This window comes from Globicephala melas, chromosome 2 (genome assembly GCF_963455315.2).
Source record: "Globicephala melas chromosome 2, mGloMel1.2, whole genome shotgun sequence".
Classification (NCBI taxonomy): Eukaryota; Metazoa; Chordata; class Mammalia; order Artiodactyla; family Delphinidae; genus Globicephala; species Globicephala melas.
Window position 1 is genome coordinate 151386019 of NC_083315.2, and position 19400 is coordinate 151405418.

Sequence of the window (19400 nt, forward strand, 5' to 3'; positions counted from 1 at the left end):
ACATATTGTGCCCATTTTACAGATGAGGAAGCTGGGGCCCAGAGAAGTTGGGTGATTTGCCTGAGGTAGAGTCTGCATATGTCTATACTGGGCACACTCCCAGGTTAGAACTCTGAATTTATGCTAGATGTTGGCTGTGTCCTTGTCCTGTGAGAGCCCATCCCCAACCCTGCCACCCCTCAGCCCCTGGTGAGTGAGTGAGTGAGTGTGTGTGTGTGTGTGTGTGTATACACGCCCCTCCCTGCTCCTGTGCTCTCCTAGACTGCCCTCCAGAGACCACAGGAATTCTGATGAATTAATCTCATCACTTTATCAAGGAGGCACTTACAGAAATTACAAGGCAGGGCCACCAGCCTGGCTTTGCTGGCAGTCAGCCGCTGGGGCCATAAAACAAATTGAAAGGAACAAAAATAAATAAATAAAATTAGATCTCTCTCCCTCTCACACACACACACAGCCACACCCACAGAGTCAAGAACATCCCTAGGTTCTTGTTAATGCTCAGTCTCTTGTCCTGGGAGAGCAGCAGTGCCAAATCAACAGATACTTATGGACCCCTTGCTGGAGTGACAACCTAAGATCTGTCCTTCAAGGGATTGACAGGCTGGCTGGGGGGCTGAGACCAGTGAACGTGAAGAGTTAGCCACCTGCAAGTGGCATCCCAAGGCGACCCGAGTCCCCAGGCCCCAGGCCCTGTAAACTCACCGCCCAGGGGAGCAGAGCAGAGCCAGACCCCCTGGTTTCAAGTCCTTGCTCTGCCTCGTCCTGGACTCTGCTTACCTTTCTCATCTGTAAGATGGAGAGGAAGATGTTTACCTCCAGTGTTGTTGGGAAAATTAAAGATTCAACATAAGAAAAGTAGAACCGCAGCTGCTTCATAACAAGCTCTCGTCGGTGTCAGCTCTCAGTGTGTATTGAGCACCTACTGTGTGCCAGGCACTGGGACTACAGAGAAAAGCTGATTTGGGAGGAGGAGACACACAGTGGCGACCGGGTGATGGAGAGAAGGGTCACCTTCCCAAGGGGGACCAGGAGGTGTGGGCAGGCCAGGCCAGGAGGCGGAGGGAGCAGAGTGGCCTTGTCCTAAGCAGCAAAGGCCTGGGAGCCTAGGAGGTCATTGAGTTCCAGGAACTGAGTTATGCAGAGCAATGGGGAAGGTGAGGCTGGAGAGAGAGGAGGGGAGTGGGATGGAGGCCGGGGCCAAATTCTACAGAACCTTCTAAGCCGGGATAGACCTGGATGAACTAGCTTACGTATGGGATTTCCTCCTTTCTGTTTCTCTCTCTCTCTCTTTCTTTACAATGTTGTGTTAGTTTCTGGTGTACAGCAAAGTGATTCAGTTATACATATATATCTCTTCTTTTTCAGATTCTTTTCTATAATAGGTTATTATAGGGTATTGAATATAGTTCCCTGTGCTATACATAGGTCCTCGTTGTTTATGTTTTTTTTTTTTTTTTTTGCTGTACGCGGGCCTCTCGCTGTTGCGGCCTCTGCCGCTGCGGAGCACAGGCTCCGGACGCGCAGGCTCAGCGGCCATGGCTCATGGGCCCAGCCGCTCCGCGGCATGTGCGATCTTCCCGGACCAGGGCACGAACCCGTGTTCCCTACATCGGCAGGCGGACTCTCAAGCACTGCACCACCAGGGAAGGCCCTGTTTTTCTATTTTATATATAATAGTGTTTATTTGTACATCCCAAGCTCCTAATTTATCCCTCCCCTGTTTCCCTTTTTAATCTTACCATGCTTATGTGAATATTGAAATTATTTCCCAAGAAGTCATAAAGAGAGTGACCTAAGAAATGGTTAGGGTCAGGTAATGGAAGGGAGGGGCACACGGAATCTTTATTCCTCCCCTTTCCTCTTACCTCCCATCCTCCAGCACAGAGGATGGCTTCTGGCCCCCCTCCTCACAGAAGGATGGTGCCGGCTGGACTTGAGAGAGAGAGAGAGAGAGATCTGTAAGGTGTTCCGGCCAAATCGACCTCTGTGAGCCTCAGTTTTCTCACCTGTACAAAATGAGGATCGGAATGCTCACTGGGACGTTGTGAGTACTCAGTGTAATTAGGCATCTTGTAATTGGGGCTCAATAATTTCAGTGCTTCAAAACACTTTTGTCAGTGGTGGAACCTGGTTCATGCTTGTTCTCAGAAAATCCAAATGCTACCTGGGGAGGCTGAGGCACAGGGTCACCTGAGGACAGCCCCTCTCCCCTTCCTCTAGACCACCTCAGTAGCTGGGTTAGCATAGGGGCCTGTCTGAAGTCCCCAAGCTTCTTGTGGGGTGCAGGGGTGGCACAGCGGCTCTGTGTGGCCTCGGGTAACTCACTTCAGCTCCCTGACTCTCAGTTTCTTGGTCTGTAAAATGGGGCACTGGTGGGTCCCAGAGGGTTGCCGTGAGGATGGAGGGGTCTGAGGCAGGTCACGCTCCTAGCAGGTGCACAATGAAGGTGGCTCTTATTGCTGCTAAAGTGGATGGGTTATGTGTGTGTGTGTTGGGGGGGGCGGAGTTCTGGGCACAGGCAGGCCTGGAGCTGCCCTTTCTAGCACGGTGCAGGGCTGGGCGTGGCCTTTTGGTGGCTGCTCCGTGCCAGGCAGTGTCCTTGTTGGGTGAGCTGGGCCCGGGAGGGGAATCTGGACAAGCGGCTTGCTGGGCATCACTTGTCCCTGCTCCCTGAGAAGGTGGCAGCTGGATGGGTGTTGGGATGAAAGGTTTGCAGTAGTTCAGAGTCTGTTCTCTGAAAACCACAGACTCAAGCAGACTGCACTGACTGGGACGGGGGCCGAGGAGACATGATAAAATCCAAAACGACACAGTGGTCCGCTGTCCTGCACTTGTATCTTTCTATTGCCTGTCTCTCCGCCCACGCCCAACAATTCCAGTCCCTTTCCCCCTCCCATTGCCTTTCCTTTGGCCTCCAGGCTTGTTATAGCTGCACAGTGCACATTTGTGACATGAGTGCAGACACGTAAGAGCACTCAGGGCAGATGCTGTGCCCTTACGTTAGAAAGGCAGCTGCAGCCTCTCCCGACCGTGCTGTCAGCCCTCCCAGGAAGAGGCCCTGCAAAGGGACAATGGCCTCCCCAGAGCATTCGAAGATCAGCTCATCCCGAATAAGACTGTAAACCACTCTGTAAACCTCAGGTTTCTCATCTGTAAAATGGGGATGGTATCAGCACCTACTTCATGGAGTTGCTATGAGGATTCGGTAGATTTTTATTCAGCAGGCTTGTCTTGCACGCCTTCTGTGCAGCAGGGGTTGATCTCAGTGCAATAGAGATGACGTGATGAACAGCACACCTCTTGCCTTCGTGGTGCTCACAGCCTACTAGGAGCATGGGGTCAGGTTCACGGAAGCCATTATTATCACCCAGTTAAGGGGTGACATGGAAAATTAATCACAGTTGCCCTCTGCAGTAATGAACTGTGCTTATAAAATCACCAGCTCACTTCAAATCGTGCTTTACAATTTTTAAAGCAATCTTATATACCTGATCTTGCTTAATCCTTCATCTAGCAGATATCACACTATTTTGCAGATGAGGAAACTGCAACTCAGTGAGAGGAAAGTGATTTTCTCAAGGTCAGCCAAGCTGGGTGGCCTGGGCCTCTGCCATGGGATGTGGGATGCAGGCCCTGGTCCCTGCGGGCTCAGAGCTGCCAAGAGGTTTTTCCCATGAGTTGGGGCCCAGGCTGAGGGCATAGGGCCGGTGGGCCACACTGACGTTTTGGTCAGCAGTGGGATAAAATTTCTCTGCTTGGGATAAAATGTCAGCTCAGTGAGTTTTGATGTCCCAGTTCAGTGGTGGCTTCAAAGCTGTGGCTGCCTGGCCGACCTGACCTCTGGCACTGGGATCTCTGTATTTAAGAGAGGAGGAAACACCCTGACATGTGTCTCGGAGCACCTCCTACTTTGAGAACCACTGCCCTGTGGGAACCTCGGGGCTGGAGAGTAGTGATTTGGTCGGTGAGTCCCCATGCAGCCTGTGGCTGGCAGATGGGGGCAGTGCCTGGCAACCCTTCTGTGTCTGCTTACAGGGAACATTGAGTACAGCTGCCCGGCCACCAACGAGTGTGAGATCACGAAACGGAGGCGCAAGTCCTGCCAGGCCTGTCGCTTCATGAAATGCCTCAAAGTGGGGATGCTGAAGGAAGGTAAGAGGCCCCGCTTGGCCATGCAAGGCGGAGCCGAAGCCTGGGTCCTGGGCAAGCTCTTCTTCCCACGGGAGGCCTCAGCCCCCCGGGAAATGCCAGCAAGCTCAGGACCTTCTCCCTGAGCGGCGCACGGGAACGGGCCTCTCCCTGCAGCCCGGGTGAAGGCCCTGCCCCCCGGGCTGCCTGTCTCACACAGCCTGCAGGCAGGTGTGCAGCCTCCAGTCCCCGTGGGCAGCTAAAGCTCTCCGCGCTCTCGGGACGCTGCTGGGCAACAGGAGGTGGAAGTTCTCCATTAAAGATCCTTTGGGGGATCATGACCCCACTTGGGCCTTAGAAAAGCTGGCTTGGCGCTCTGGGGAAGGCCCTCGTCGGGGCCAAGAACCCTCTCCACCCTGGGAAGGAAGCCTTGGGATGCTTTATCACCTCTCGGTGGCCCATGGAGTGTGGGCATGCGGAGGGCAGAGACGTTGAGGCCCAGAATGACACGTCATGTACCCTTCACCTGCCAAGGTCAACCTCTGTTTTCCAGCAGGTGCACAGGACATGGCTGTCCCCTGGCCAGTGTTTTCCTCCTCCTGTCCCCTGCCCCCACCCCCATCCTCTCTCTTCCCTTTCCTTTCTCTACCTTTTGCCTCTCTTTCTCCTCTAGAGCCTGCCATCCAACACGGCAGCGTGAGCCACGTCTTCTAAGTGTAAATTACACACCAGATTTTGAAGATTTACTAGGATGATAAAAAGGAGTGTAAAATATTGTGGTAATAATTTTTTAAATGATTACATGTTGGGATGATGATATTCTGGACACATTGGATTAAACAAAACGTATTATGACATTGATATCACAGCTTCTTTTTACCTTCTTTAGCGTGGCTACTAGAGAATTGTAAGTGACCTGTGGCTCTCGTTATTAGGACAGCACAGCTCTCGGTCTCCCGCACCGCCTTCCCTGTTGATCTGCTCAGGCTGATGAACCTCGTTTAGTGCCATTTTTGGAGACGGGTAGTGTGTGTGTGTGTGTGTGTGTGTGTGTGTGTGTGTGTTTCTCCCCTTCCCCTGCTTTCAAGGGGAGCCAGTGGCAATTTCTACAGATCTGCTTTTATGATTCTGGGCCCTGGGATCCTTCCAGAAATGAGAGGAGTCAGGAAAAGAGGTGTGTGCTGGTGATCAGATTATCGGATCCAGAGGGGCTGGGAGAGGAGAGGAAGGGGCAGGACTGGAATGCAGGCCCTCAGTGGGAGGGGCTTCTGGAGCCCAGCCCAGCCTTTAAGAGCCCGAGGCCCTCCTCCCATCCTGGCTTCCAGGCGCCCTCTGGGAAGAGGGCCCGAATCTAAGGTGCTTTGTTAGTAGGACGACTTGGACGTTGTTGTGATGTGGAAATCGGGGACTCCGTCCGTTTTCCATTCCGGGTGCCCCCTTCACCTCCGCTGAGCCCGGTTCCTCCACCGCCCCTGTGTCAACATGGCACATGGACCCTTAAACTGCGTTTCTTACTAGTTGTTTCATGCAACCCTTTTGACATGGAGGAGGCCCCTCAGCTCTTATTCACATGCCAGCTGCTCCACCGGGGGAACCAACTGAAGAAACAGCTCTCTTTCTAGATTAGAAACAGGCTGCGCTGGACCTGCTGAAAGACTGTGTCTGTTCATTTTGATTCTCCCCAATTTTGGTCTACCCCCGTGTAGGGTGTGACCCCAGCTAGTGGCTGAACCAGGTCCTCTGTCTTCTGTACCGGGTCCTTTCTGCTGCTCCAGAGCATCCTGGGGTGCACAGATGAGGAAACTGAGGCACAGAGGCCCTCAGAAGCGTGCCTCAGCACTGGTCTCCTGATCTCCCCTCTGCATGCTGCTGAGAAGCAACCGAAGGCTTTGTCAGCCTTGGAGAGACTCTGCTCTTAAGTGTGTAAGGATGTTCTGGGAAGCCAGGTGTGAGGGCCCTGACCCGGGCAGGGGCCAGCTGTCCAACAGCCTTTCCTGGTTGGAGCGTGTAGCCTTCCTGGCTTACTTCACAGCGTCTGAGGAGCTTGGAACAGAAGCAGCTGATTGCTATCAATATACTCCTGAATTTGAAGGCAGACAAAATTGAGTCCTGCAGCGACGCACGCTGGTTTGAGGGGAGCTGGTCCCAGAGCCTGGAGCTTCTCCCTGCTGTGCTGTGTCTGCTCTGCATGGCCCAGGTCAGGGGTGGGGAGGCTTCTAATCCCAGGCTACCTCGCCCTCCCCCCAGGATTATGAGCAGGGAGGGAGAGAGAAGGAAAAAGTGGGGACCGCCACTTGAAATCCCAGGACCACCTTGCAACCTTTGAGCAGAGTCTCTTGAGGGGTTACCCAGTGCTGGGAAGAGAGCAGGGGTACTTCCCAGTGGCGCCCCAGAAAGGCAGAATGATGAGGGGATCCACAGAGGCAGGGAAGCAGGTGGCCAGGGGCACAGTCCATCGGCAACAGCAGGCCAGGCGCCCCGCCAGCTACTTAAAAGGAGCGAGATGGACGCTGTGTGGCCCAGGATGATGGTGTGGGCTGCTGGGGGAACGAGAGCCTCAGGTGGGGAGCACACGCGTGCTGGGCGTCTGAGGCTGTTGGCGGGAGCCGGGCAGGTGTGCCGAGGTGAACTTCCCGGGGGTCAGCCCTCAGGAGCTGTGCCCCAGGAGAAGGGCAGTCACCAGAACGCTCCCTCCCCCCGCTCTGCCCTGCCCCCGCTGCTGACGGGGGAAGATGACACAAAGGCGCCTTCGTTTAGCTCTTCCCCGCAGTACAGAGCCTTGGCAAGGTCCCGGGCTCTGAAGCTCCGCGGGGACCGGCCCCTTCAGAGGAGCGCGCCTCCCTGAGAAGGCTGTGTCCCTGCCAGGGAGCTGCCCTGGCTTCTGCTTTTGTTTAGGTGCCCGTCCCCCCACCCCCCATCATGTGCAGGCACGCAGCCTCCCTCTGTCTCCCTCAGACTCTGACCTGACTCTGAAATGCAGACCCCAGCCTTCCCCAGGTGCCCCCCCCGCACCCCATCTTCAAGGCTCCTCGACATCGGGGAGCCAGGGGCTGGGGTCCTGGGTCTTCTGGGGGAGGGGGATGGAGAAGGGGAGAATGGAAGGCCAGCCTCCCCTCCTCCGTATCTCACCTGCACGTCAGAACGCTGCTTCCCTCTTCTGTCCAGCAGCTCTGGATCCTTATTCGGTCTTTCCTTTCTTAAGTAAAATAACCTGAGAGAGCGCCACGCGATTTGGGGGCCCAGCAACTGCCAGGGAAAAGGTCAGAAGTGGGGCTTTCTTTGGCTCAGCCTCTGCCTCGAGGCTGCTGTCAGTTCTGGAAGCGTCGGCTGTGGAGCACAGGTGATGTCCAAGGGTCTGTCTTGCTTCAAGCAAATCCCGTGTATGAAAATCTGTATTTTCAGAGAAAAGAGTGACGATTCTCTTTATAGGAAACTGAATACAAAATCTGCTCCGGGCTGGGCGTCAGTGCCTGTGTCCCCTCCTGGCTCTTAGGTATCCTTGCTTTGTCTATGATTTCTCACTTACGAGCCTGGGCCTGCATTTCTTCACCTGTGGAGCAGGGGTGTTGAAACCTGCTCTCTATCACTAGGTCAAGGTGAGGACCAGATGGGACGACTCCTTGGTAAGATCTGCTGTGGGACCGCTTTAAAATGTCAGCTTCCTGGGCGTGTTAAAGTAGTATTGGATTCAAAGATGCTCTCGTTTGCGCCCATTGTGTTAGGTGGGGCCTACTAGTGTCCAGCTGCCTTGAGTTTCCTCCTGGATTGGCTGGTGGGAGACCTAGAGGTGGCATCGCCTTAGGCTGACCCCGTCTGGGGTCTAAAATGAGGATGAGAGGGTCCCTTGGGAGGACCATGGAGAAGCCCTCCCCAGATAGGTGAGGGTGTGGCCTGATGGCCTCTAAGCCAGGAGAACCTGGAGAACCATTTGCTGCGTGTCACAGGGGGCACCCGTACATCCGGGAATTCTGCAGATCTTCCTGCACAGACTGTCCGCGCAAACTTCTTCTGCTCACCTCACTTTACCTCCCTCAGGCCACCAGCCTCCCGGGCCCGCTTCATTTCCTCCTCCCCTCAGCCCCTGGTCTGCCTTTCCCCAAGTGTTTTCGAAAAGATATTTGATTTCAGTGAAAGCTGGGCTGACATCCATGCGATACGCTCTCAATCTCTTTGTGCTTGTTGGGAAGGCGGAGGGCTCCTCCGGGGATTCTGGGTAATTGGGTTAGTGGCCAGCTCATGTCAGGAAATTAAAAGGAGGCCCTGATCAGGTTCCCGCTGCATGGGATTTAATGGCTTTGTATTTATAGAGTATCCCGCCTCTAGCCCATGCCAGAAATACCACTTTTCTGGCCCTGTGAATGAAGAAAGAGGATGAGAGATGACTTGCCTTTAAAAATTCTTTTTCTTTTCCAAAATACATTAGTGTTCTGAAACAAAACAACTCTCGAGCACTTCAAAGAATAGTTTTGAACTAGAGCCCAAGAACTCTGATGGCTGTTTGTATCCCCCGAACCACCTTCCACCCTACACACACACATGCTCACGCACACACATCTGACGCCTCACAAGATCTTCCCATGTGGCCTCGCACCTTGGGCCACTCAGGCACGATGACCTGATGACCTCTGGTTGGGGAAGCGTTAATTGAATGAAGTCACAGAAGATGGTCTCGTCTGTGCTGAGCCCTTATTACTGTCCATTCAGGGCTTCTGGCTCATCAGACGTTGAGTAACAGGTTCAGTGGTCACACAGACCCGATAAAACCCCAGCGGCACCACGTATACGCTCCTTGGGTGATTTACTAACTTCTTGAAGCCTCCCTTTCCTCCTCTGTAAAATGGGAATGCTAGTAGTTAGTTGCTGTTTCATCTCGCTCCTGATTCACCAGGGAAACTCCTGGAGTTGTACCACAGAGTAAAATGTTAGTCACTGATTTGAGATACTCTGCATCATGTTACATCACTGGTTTCTTCTGTGTTTCAGAAGGCAGTTGTGACTCTCCTGTAGCCTCTTTCCCTGCTCCTTGGCCGATGACCTTGCTTCATATTTGCTTGAGAAAATAGAAACAGTCAAGTGGGGAATTTCTAAACCTCCTGCTGTTGAATCCACAAACCTACCTACCTGTTTTCTGTCTTCACTCTTGTTAGAGGTATTTCTGTTCCTATCAAAAGCCAGGCTCCCCATCTCTGCGCTGAATCGCATTCCTCTTTCTTTATTAGGGACTTCACTCCTATAGTATCATGTCTGCTTCCAACCCCATCAAACCCTTCCTCACTGCTGGATCATTTTCATCAGCACCCAAACAGAATTTAATTTAAAACACCCACAAGTGTATTTTGATCCAAACTTTATCTCTGTTCAGCTGCTGCTACCTTACCCTGCTCCCTTTCTCAACAAAACTTTCCTGAAGGGTTGACAGCACTTACTATATATCTATCCACTTTAAAAATAAAAATGAAAACAAACAAAACACTTCCTTAAAAAGTAAGCATTGAGGGACTTCCCTGGTGGTCCAGTCGGTGGGATTTCGTGCTCCCAATGCGGGGGGCCCAGGTTCAATCCCTGGTCAGAGAACTAGATCCCACATGCGTGCCGCAACTAAGAGCCCGCATGCCGCAACTAAGAGATCCTGCGTGCCACAACTAACACCCAGCGCAGCCAAAATAAATAAATAATTTTTTTTTAAGTAAGCATCAAGTAGATCCCGAAAAATATTTATAGTATGTTATATTAGTTAGGGTAAGGCTAAACTTCTGTACAAAGAGACTCGCTCCCTCAAAGCAAAAAACTCAAACCTAAGCAAGATAGAACTTTAATTCTCTCTCATCTCTCATATAACAGTCCAATATGTCTAAGGTGATCCAGGACTGGTTGGCGGCTTTGCCATCCTTAGCAAGTGGTTTCCACTTGTGGACCCATCTCCGAGACAGCCAAAAGGAAGAAAAGCCTGTATCCGATCCCTCGAAGGGCAGGACCCAGAGTAGTACAAGTTCCTTCCATTCACAGCCCATTGGTGGAATCTAGTCACTCGGCCACACGTCTTTGCAAGGATGTCTGGGAATTGTAGTCTTTAGCTGGGATGCCATGTGTCCAGCTAAAACTATGTTGGGATGGGAAAAGAATAACATATTTTAAAGGACAGGCATTGTCATTTGCCAAAAACATACGTGAAGTAGGAAGAACATTGATAACGTTCCACCCAGTCTAATAAAAAGAAATTTTACCCTTACTTTTGAGCTTCCCTCTGTGTCTGAGCCGCATTCATTACTTTCAGGGGCAGCTACCATCCTGATTCCACATTATTTTCCCTTGCCGTTCTTTATGGTTTTATCATATATTTGTATCTCAAATCATATCATGTTTTTCCGTTTTAAATGAAATTATACTATACATAGTCTTCTGCATCTTAATTATTTTAGTCAGTATTTCCGAGATGAATGCTTCCTGTTGCATGGTGCTATCATTCATTTATTTTCATTCTGTATTACAGGAGTCAGCCGGATACATATTTTAGGCTTTGTGGGCCAAAAGTGAAAATACTTTTAACTAGTTAAAGTTAAAATACTTTTAAAGTATTTTAAAGTAAAGTATTTTAAAGTATTTAAAAGTATTAAAATACTTTTAAAGTATTTTAAAGTAAAGTTAAAATACTTTAAAGTTAAAATACTTTTAACTATACTTTTGAAGTTAAAATGCTTTTAACTATTTAAATCTGCTGTTGTAATGTGAAAGTGGCCACAGACAGTACGTAGAGGAGTAAACAGAGCTGTATTCTGTGAGGTACTTGTCTGAGCCTTTCCTCAGATTTTCTACTTCATTTAGAAATCTTTGTATGTTCTGGTCATTTTTATGAGTCATGTTTTCAGTAGCTGGTGGTGTAAAAATCTCATTTGTAGCTCTCCTCTCTTTATGGCATCCTTTGATGAACAGAAGTTAGTAATTCTAATAAATTGAATGTATCAGTCTTTTCCTTTATGGTTTGCACTTCTGTGTCATTAAAATATATATTATTTATCTACTTAACCTGCTACTGTAAAGATGCTTTCCTAATCTGCCTTACCCATGTTGGTCTCGGATCCTGCTGGACTTGACTTTTGAGTACAATGAGCTGGCTCCAGGATGGCAAATTGCTTTCAGCTGGACTGTCAACTGTAGGGTGGGGAGCAGCCGCCTAGAATGCATGATTGGAAGGCTTTTTAGGCAGTGCCTGGGATCAGTAGGCAGGAGTGCTGTGACTGATTAGCAATGTCTGCCACAGACTAGGAAATGGAGGGTGGTGGCACAGCTGACAGCTTTTTGTCATGACTGATCTAGTGCAACTGAGTTTAAGTGATTTGCCCAAGGCCATGCAGCTAGTAAATAACAGAGCTGGGTGGAATCTAGTCTCCTTGGTTATACAAGAATTCCTTCTAAGAAGCCCAATCCAACTCATTGAGATGCCTTGGCCAGTAGCAAAGTCTGTAGCCCTTCCTCAAAGTGGGAAAAAGAGGAAGGGAGTGGAAAGGGAGGCTGAGCTGAAGTAGTCTTTCCTGGTTAGGTGTTCAGTTTTAGAGACTTTCTGGCAGCTGGGAATGCAAGGATAGCACAGCCCTACTGAAATGTCCTTGGGGACACGGTGCCCTGGGTGAGAAGGGTCCAGAGGAGAGAGCAGCAGGAGAGTGGACACTTCCTTAATAAGCCGAAGGCCAGGGTCTCATCACCCAGTACCATCCTGGAGCAGCTGGCACAAGCCCTGGAATATTAGGTGGCATGTGTGTTTACCCGCCCGCAAGGCTCTCTCGGCTTATAGTGAGTCAGGAGTGAGGCACTCTTCACCATTATGATATAGCACCAGGGTAAGGGGCAGCCCGAGATGGCTGTCCTGTCGGAGGCAGCAAAGTGAGCTCACCTGTCACCCAGGACCTCCTGCCCGACAGGGTGGCTGAAGGGAGCTCAGATCGTGCGGGGGGTGTAGATGAGTGTTTAGGAGGGCATTCTGCTGGGCTGGGGTGTCCATCAGTGTGTCCATGTGACCCACAGCCCCTGGGCCCTCAGGAGCCCAGAGTACTCCTCTCACCTTTTGTGTGATTTGTTCCTCTTTCTGGAGATGGGTCAGCTATAGTTTGGTAGAACTTATAGGTAGAGAGTCAACACCTAAGTCTCCTGGAAGGAACACTGGTTAGACAAAAGTACTGCATAAAATAGGTTTAGTGCATGCTCCCCAGACCTGGTAGATAGTAAGAACCATTGGAGGAGCATTGCAAAATTATCCATTCCTGTACATCTCCCCTATTGACTTAGAACCTCGAAGTGGGTAAGTCCTTAAGGTCTGTGTAGTTCAAAGGCTTTCGGGGCATTCTGACGATCATACAGGGTAGGTGGTCTCAAGTTCAGGGCAAAGGAGATAAGACTTAGAGATTAAGGTTCAGATCCTCCCTCAGACCTTTCCTGGCTGAGGAAGTGGCCCTGAGAAAGTCACCTGCCCTTTCTGAGCCTCAGTTTTCACATGGGAATAATAATAATCATCATGTGTTCTCCCTCCCTCAATTCTGGTACCCAGATCAAATGACATATGGAAATAGCTTTGTAAACTGTAAAGCATTGCACACATCCTTAATAAACCAAGGACATTAAATTGTGTGTGTGGGGGGGGCGGGTTTCTAGGTAAGGGGAAGAGAAGAGTCTTGACCATGACAGCTTTGCAGTGTCAGGACGGCAGCTCTGCAGAGGAGGCAGGAGAAGGACACAGGCTCAGAACCTCTCCCTCTCTGCCTTGTCTGAGCCTTTCCTGTTGGAAGAGAAATGTGATGGGGCAGCACCTGGGACAGGCTGGGGGCCAGGTGCAGGGCCAGGCTTTTCTGAGCTTTAACCGGTTATTTTTAGTGCCTGGGATAAAAGAAAGAAACTTAAAACTGCCCCCACGCTGCTGCCGCCCCTGCACACTCTGCTATTTTTACTTTGGAAAGGCTGGGATCTCATCCAGCTTAGTGGCGGGGGGGGGGGGGGGGCGGCGACCGAGGGGAAAGGGGGGAGTTGGAGGGAAGCAGGAATTATTTTACTTCCATTAAGAAAAAAGTCAGAAGCCTCATCTTATCAAGTCAGCAAGTGGACATGTGATCCAGGACACGGCAGCCGCAGGCTCTGACTGCTCTGACGTGCCTGCAGTGTGGATAGGTCAGTCGATGGGGCAGGGGCTTGGGGGAGCCCCACTCCCCTCCCCGCAGGCAGTTTCTTCCTCAGAGCAGCCCAGCAGCTTCTTTGCTCTTTCCTGTGCCCTGAGCTGGGAAGTGGGATTGGACGCTGTAGATAGAGGGCCACCAGCCTAGTGATGAGACCGCTGGGGGTTGGGGACTATACGGCTGCAGCCGAGCATATTCAAGAGAGTACCTGTGTCGGTGCTGTGTGCCCCTGGGCACAATATCCAACCTCTCTGAACCTTAGTTTCTTGAGCGTTTTGTTTAACACATCTGACCTATGGTAGTTATAACTAAAGGGGTGTGTTTCTCTCTCTTCCCATGAAGAAAGCTAGCAGTTTAAGGCAGACACTACCACTTTCATAGGCAGATGAGAGGAAAGAGATGACTATTGAGGGCCTACTGTGTACTAAGCACATTACTATGTTTCATACATTTTATGTTATTTAATTCCACTAATCAGAGAAAAATGAAGTATTTTTAAAAATCTTTTAATAGCTTTATTGAGATATAATTCACCCATTTAAACTGTACAATTCAGTGGTTTTAGGTATATTACATTGTTTTTTTAATTGTGGCAAAACATATTCAACAAAATTCACCTTTTAAAAACTTTTTATTTTTCCCGGCTGAGCTGTGTGACTGTGGGATCCTAGTTCCCCAACCAGGGATTGAACCTGGGCCATGGGAGTGAAAGTGCTGAGTCCTAATCACTGGACCACCAGGGAATTCCCTAAAAATCATTTTTAAGTGTACATAAAATTCAGTGGCATTAAGCACGTTCAGTGTTTTGCAACCATCACCACTACCTGTTTCCAACACTTCTTCATCATCCCAAACAGAAACAATACTATAACTCCCATTTCTCCCCCAGCCCCCACCCCGGGATCCTCCAATCTACTTTCTGTCTATTCGAGTTATTTCTTATAAATGAAATCCTACAACATCTCTCCTTTTGTGTCTGGCTTATTTCACTTAGCATAATGTTTTCAAGGTTCATCCATGCCATAGCATGTATCGGAACTTCATTCTTTTTTCATGACTGAGTAATATTCCATTGTGTGTATAATTCCACATTGTGTGTCGATGGATACTTAGGTTGGGGAATTCCCTGGCGGTCCAGTGGTTAGGACTTGGCACTTTCACTGCCAGGGCCTGGGTTCGATCCCTGGTCGGGAAACTAAGATCCCACAAGCCACACAGCTCAGCCAAAAAAAAAACTTAAAATTAAAAAAAATTTTAAAAGGACCTTTGAAAAAAAAAGAAAGGATACTTGTGTTGCTTCTACCTTTTGGCTATTGTGAATAATACTGCCATGAGCATTTGCAGATGAGTATCTGTTCGAGGTCCTGATTTCAGTTCTTTCGAGTATAGACCTAGGAGTGGAATCGCTGGGTTACATTTCCACAAGTAGTTAAACAAATTTTTAATTAACCTTTTAAATTTTGATATAATTGTAGATTCATATGCAGTTGTAAGAAATAATACAGAGAGATCTCATGTACCCTTTACCCAGTTACTCCCAATGGTAACATCTTGCTAAGCTATAGTACAATATCACAGCCAGAATATTTGCTTTGATACAGTCAAGATACGGAACAGTTTCAAGGGTGAAGTATTGATATTTTTAATAATAATTACATTGGCTAACATTTATTGAGCACTCACTACGTATTCATGACACACTTATGAATACTTAAATTTTGGCCTGCACATGTTAAAAGATGACACAGTGTTGAACTGTAGTTAAAACAAAGGATAAGTATTTATTATAGTATTTGGAGCTCTGGTATACTTTACATGAGAATATTATTGATGCTTTTTTAAATTCAGAAAGTATCAATAAGATGATATAATCTAATAATCCTGGACAGCAATTTTAAGTTAATTAGTATTTTAATATGCTCCCTGAGCCTACTTTTTTAGATATTTCACTAACATAAGAACACAAACAATAAGGCAACTCTTATTTCAGGTTCAAGTCCCCGCCTTTATTTTTTTCCATTTGCTGTTTGTAAGACTTAAGCATCCTAATTTAAAAAGTAATTGCCCATTTTATCAGTTAAAATTGCTTTCTGCTGCAAGTTACAGAGAACTTGACTGCTAGTGGCTTAAGCATCGATAAATGAGATTGATTGCCCCACCTAAGAAGACCAGAAATGGCCAGTTGCACAGGCTTCTCAGCCACAGCATCAAGGGCTCAGGCTCCGCCTTTCTTCTCTGGTATCCTCACATGGCTGCCTCATTGTTACAAGGTGGTTGCCACAGCTCTAGGCTTCATCTTCCAGGTCAGGGCAGTAGAAGGGCAAAAAGAGCTGCACCAACTATGTCTGTCTCTTTTTTTTTTTTTATGTCTGTCTCTTTTATCAGAAAAACAAAACCATTCCCAGAAGCCCCCACCACGGACTTCACCTTACATCCCATTGGCCAGAACCAGGTCATATGACCAGCCTTGGTTACCAGGGAAACTGGGAAAGTGGGGAACAGGAATGCTGGGACTGGCTAGGGCTCTCTATGAAGAAAGCCCTATGTGCCTATGAAGAAAATCCAGTCTCTGTTAGCATGGAAGAGGGGAAATGGAATGAAATTGGGTGGGAAACTAATAATGTCTGCCAAATCCAACTGTTAGTATTTGGTGATGTACTTCTAAAGGATTCATGATACAACATCTTGCTGTATTACCTCTAGGGGAGGGGCTGTTTCTTTCTTTTTTTTTTTTTTTATAAATTTATTTATTTATTTTTGGCTGCTTTAGGTCTTCATTGCTGCGCACTGGCTTTCTCTAGTTGCAACAAGCGGGGGCTACTCTTTGCTGCGGTGTGCGGGCTTCTCATTGCGGTGGCTTCTCTTGTTGTGGAGCACGGGCTCTAGGCACACGGGCTTCAGTAGCTGTGGCACGCAGGCTCAGTAGTTGTGGCTCGTGGGCTCGTGTTGTGGCGCACGAGATTGGTTGTTCCGTGGCATGTGGGATCTTCCCGGACCAGGGCTCGAACCCGTGTCCCCTGCATTGGCAGGTGGATTCTTAACCACTGTGCCACCAGGGAAGTCCCCCCAAAAACACACATTGGCAGATAATAAGTATAAACATAGACCAATGTCTGTTTAGGCAGAGTGCAAAGGAATTCAGACCTCTGTCCACTGCCTCTGCCCTTGAGGGGCTGACCTTTCTCGCATCAGGTCGCATCAGTACAGACAAATGTGTGGAAGGCGAGGAGGTGGCTGGCCTAAAACACTGTACAAATGTAGAACATAAAGGGTACTTGAGCATAGAAGGTGGATGCCCAAGGATGTTCAAGTCCATAAAGGGTTGTCTTATGGAAGGGAGGTGGCCTTGTTGGATGGGATGCAGGGTAAGGAGTGATCTGGAGAAAGAATTTAGCTCAATACAAGGAGAAAGTGTCATGAGGAATAGGCTGCCTTGAGAGAATGAATTTCTGGAGGCTGGAGAGACAAATGGAAGCTGGGGCAAGGATCAGACCCTGAGATTCTTTCGTTTCTTAACTCTGAAGAGCTTCATTTTAACTGGGCGCGTCATTTTACTCAGACACTTGGTTACTGACCGCAGGCTGTGTGCTGAGCTTGGGCTGCAACGATAAATGAAAGTCCTTGTCCAGAAGTTGCCCACAGTCCGCCAGGGAGATGGGCACATAGTGCATGATGGTGAAGAGTTGTTTTGACCTTGGTTGCTGTATAGAGAAAGAACAAAGGGAGCCCAAGAATGGCGTGGCCAGCTCTGCCAGGGGAGTCTGGAAAGGTTTCCCGGTAGAGATAATAGTTGAACGGGGCCTTCAAGGGTACCTTTGATGGTATGGGCAGGTCACTTAGGTGGGGGCCCATTTGCCCAACCCCAGCCTGGGTCTATGCCCCAGGACCCCTCTACCCTAAATGGTCTTTGATAAACCCTGACTGTGGGGCAGTGTAGGGGGGGAAGGGAGAACTCAGAAAATGGGGCAGACTTGGGCCCTGTCCTCCAAGAGCCCACTGAATTGGAGGTGGCATGTGGAGTACCAGGTGGGTGTCAGAGCACAGAGCCATGGGAGTGATGGCCTCACCTGGCTACTGAAGCCAATTCCCAATTTACCAATAATTTTCCCACTATGATGTCATTTGTCACAACAGCCACATGCGGTGAGCAGAGTTGTTACTACCACTGCCCCCTCCGCTGTATCCCAGACCAAGGCCACGAGCGCCAGCTTGGCTAAGGCCACACAACTCATAAGGGACCTTGATCACTGGATCCCGTGGGCTTGAGTGCCTTGGGTTTGTGTTCAGAGTAGGACTTGGAAAGCAGACAGGTAGCAAGGAGGACAAACACACCTCATACCAGGTATCAATTTGTGCATAATCAAACGCAACAGGCTACTCTTTTTTTTAAACAGAATAACCTGTTAATTGATACACTTATTGATTGGCGCTATTGACCATTGTGCTATAAAGATCTGGTGGAGAAAATTTAGAGAGTTTATACCTGTTGTGCCCTGGGAGGTCATACCCTGGAATGGCAAAGAGCTTGGATATTGGCTCATTTATTGGGCAACTTGCTAAATCTCTGTGAGTCTCAGTTTTTCTCGTTTGTAAAATGGGGATAATAGCACCTGCTTTATATGCTGTGGCTTAAATAGGGCGACGCATACAGAAAGTCCTCCGTAAGTTAGGCTGTTCTCATTGTCATTATCAATGTGACTTACCAGAGGGTTGTACGCAGCACAGGGGAAGAGCAATAATAACGATGACAGCGACGATCATAGTAACAGCTCACATTTTCTAAGCAAACACGTGGCACGTCGGGTGCCACGACAGTCCCTGGAGTAGCACGGTGAGCAGCCTCTGGCTGTAAGGGGCGCCTAGTCGTGAGGGGAAGCCCGATGTGTTATTGGAGCCCAGGAAGAAGCACCCAGCCTGGGTGGAGGCATATCCCTTCCTGTATGTGTCAAGACTTTCTTGAACACCCACAAAGAGCCAGGCCCTGTATCAGGACAGAGAGTATTTCACATGGATGCCGCGACAGAGGTGGCATCTGCCCATCTTCTCGCCTTGCTGAGGGATGGGCGCCTCTTTTTACTTTTGTGGAGCAGTTCACTCTCCTGCTGACATCTGTCTGGGATCGGGCAGCCTGGGTGGGAGGGGGAAGCTCATGAGACTGGCATCTAGCAGACAGAGTCAGTGAAGCGGGGAAGGGGTTCATCTTGGACTCCAAGTCAGACCCTGGCATATAGTAGGTGCTCAGGAAACTGGGGTCCTCACGGCCCTTTATGCCTGACGCTTGACATTTTCACTCTTGGTCTTGCCAGCTTTCCAGGGGGAGAAGCTTGGTGGAGCGTTTGACTCGCCTCGGGTGTAGTAGGCAGGGCTGAGCTGCTTTGTGGCTGTGTCACAGGATGGGGTCAAGAAGACTCTTGCAAACAGGGCACTTCTCCCCAAAAACCTTTTCCCCAAAGGGAGGAACTGTCCTCCTTCCTGCCCTTATGTGCCTGCTCCTTCTGCCCTCACAGAAGGGGCCGGGAGGGGTGAGCCAGAGTCCCATCAGCACGTGAGTGTGGTCTTGTGCTGGATGGGATTCCGCTGCCCCTTCAAGGTCCGAGGTACTGATGGACGTGGATGATACAGCCACATCCGCTAGGAAGCGGTGGTCGTTATTGACTTTCTTCCTGAGAACGCCTCCAAAATAAACTTGCCTACATTCATGTCCTTATCGCAGTGTCTTGTCCCAGAGAACCCACTGTAGAGGTGGTCAGTTGCAACCCATTCTGACTCTCGAAGCAGAAGGGGAGTTCATGGCACACCCGTCAGGAGGCTCAAGGACCACACTTAGCCAGACAAGGACCAAGGGAAGCCGCTGAGAGCCCAGGCACGGGAGATGCAGTAATCAGGAGAGTCTGGCCCAGGGCTGCCCACACCCCTGCGGCTGACAGCACTACTGCTACCCTCCCCAGTAAGATGACTCACAACAGGGGAATTGCCTTGAAATAGGAAGCAGGGGTGGGATGCTGGGTAGACCCTTTCCTGGGGAAAAGAGTTCACTACAGCCATGTTCAGCATCAAACACAAAAGTACCAGGTTGTGGGGTAAAAAGGATGCTGCTGGTGAAAGGGCGAG

General features: G+C 49.5%; 1 protein-coding gene across 1 annotated transcript in view; it reads left to right on the plus strand.

Moving 5' to 3' along the window:
- ESRRB (estrogen related receptor beta) overlaps positions 1–19400 on the plus strand; it is a 105828-nt gene that overhangs the window by 69598 nt on the left and 16830 nt on the right. Inside the window, exon 3 of the mRNA XM_060295088.1 lies at positions 4039–4155. Within this exon, the coding sequence (XP_060151071.1) occupies positions 4039–4155 (117 nt within the window). The remainder of the gene's footprint in view (positions 1–4038; positions 4156–19400) is intronic.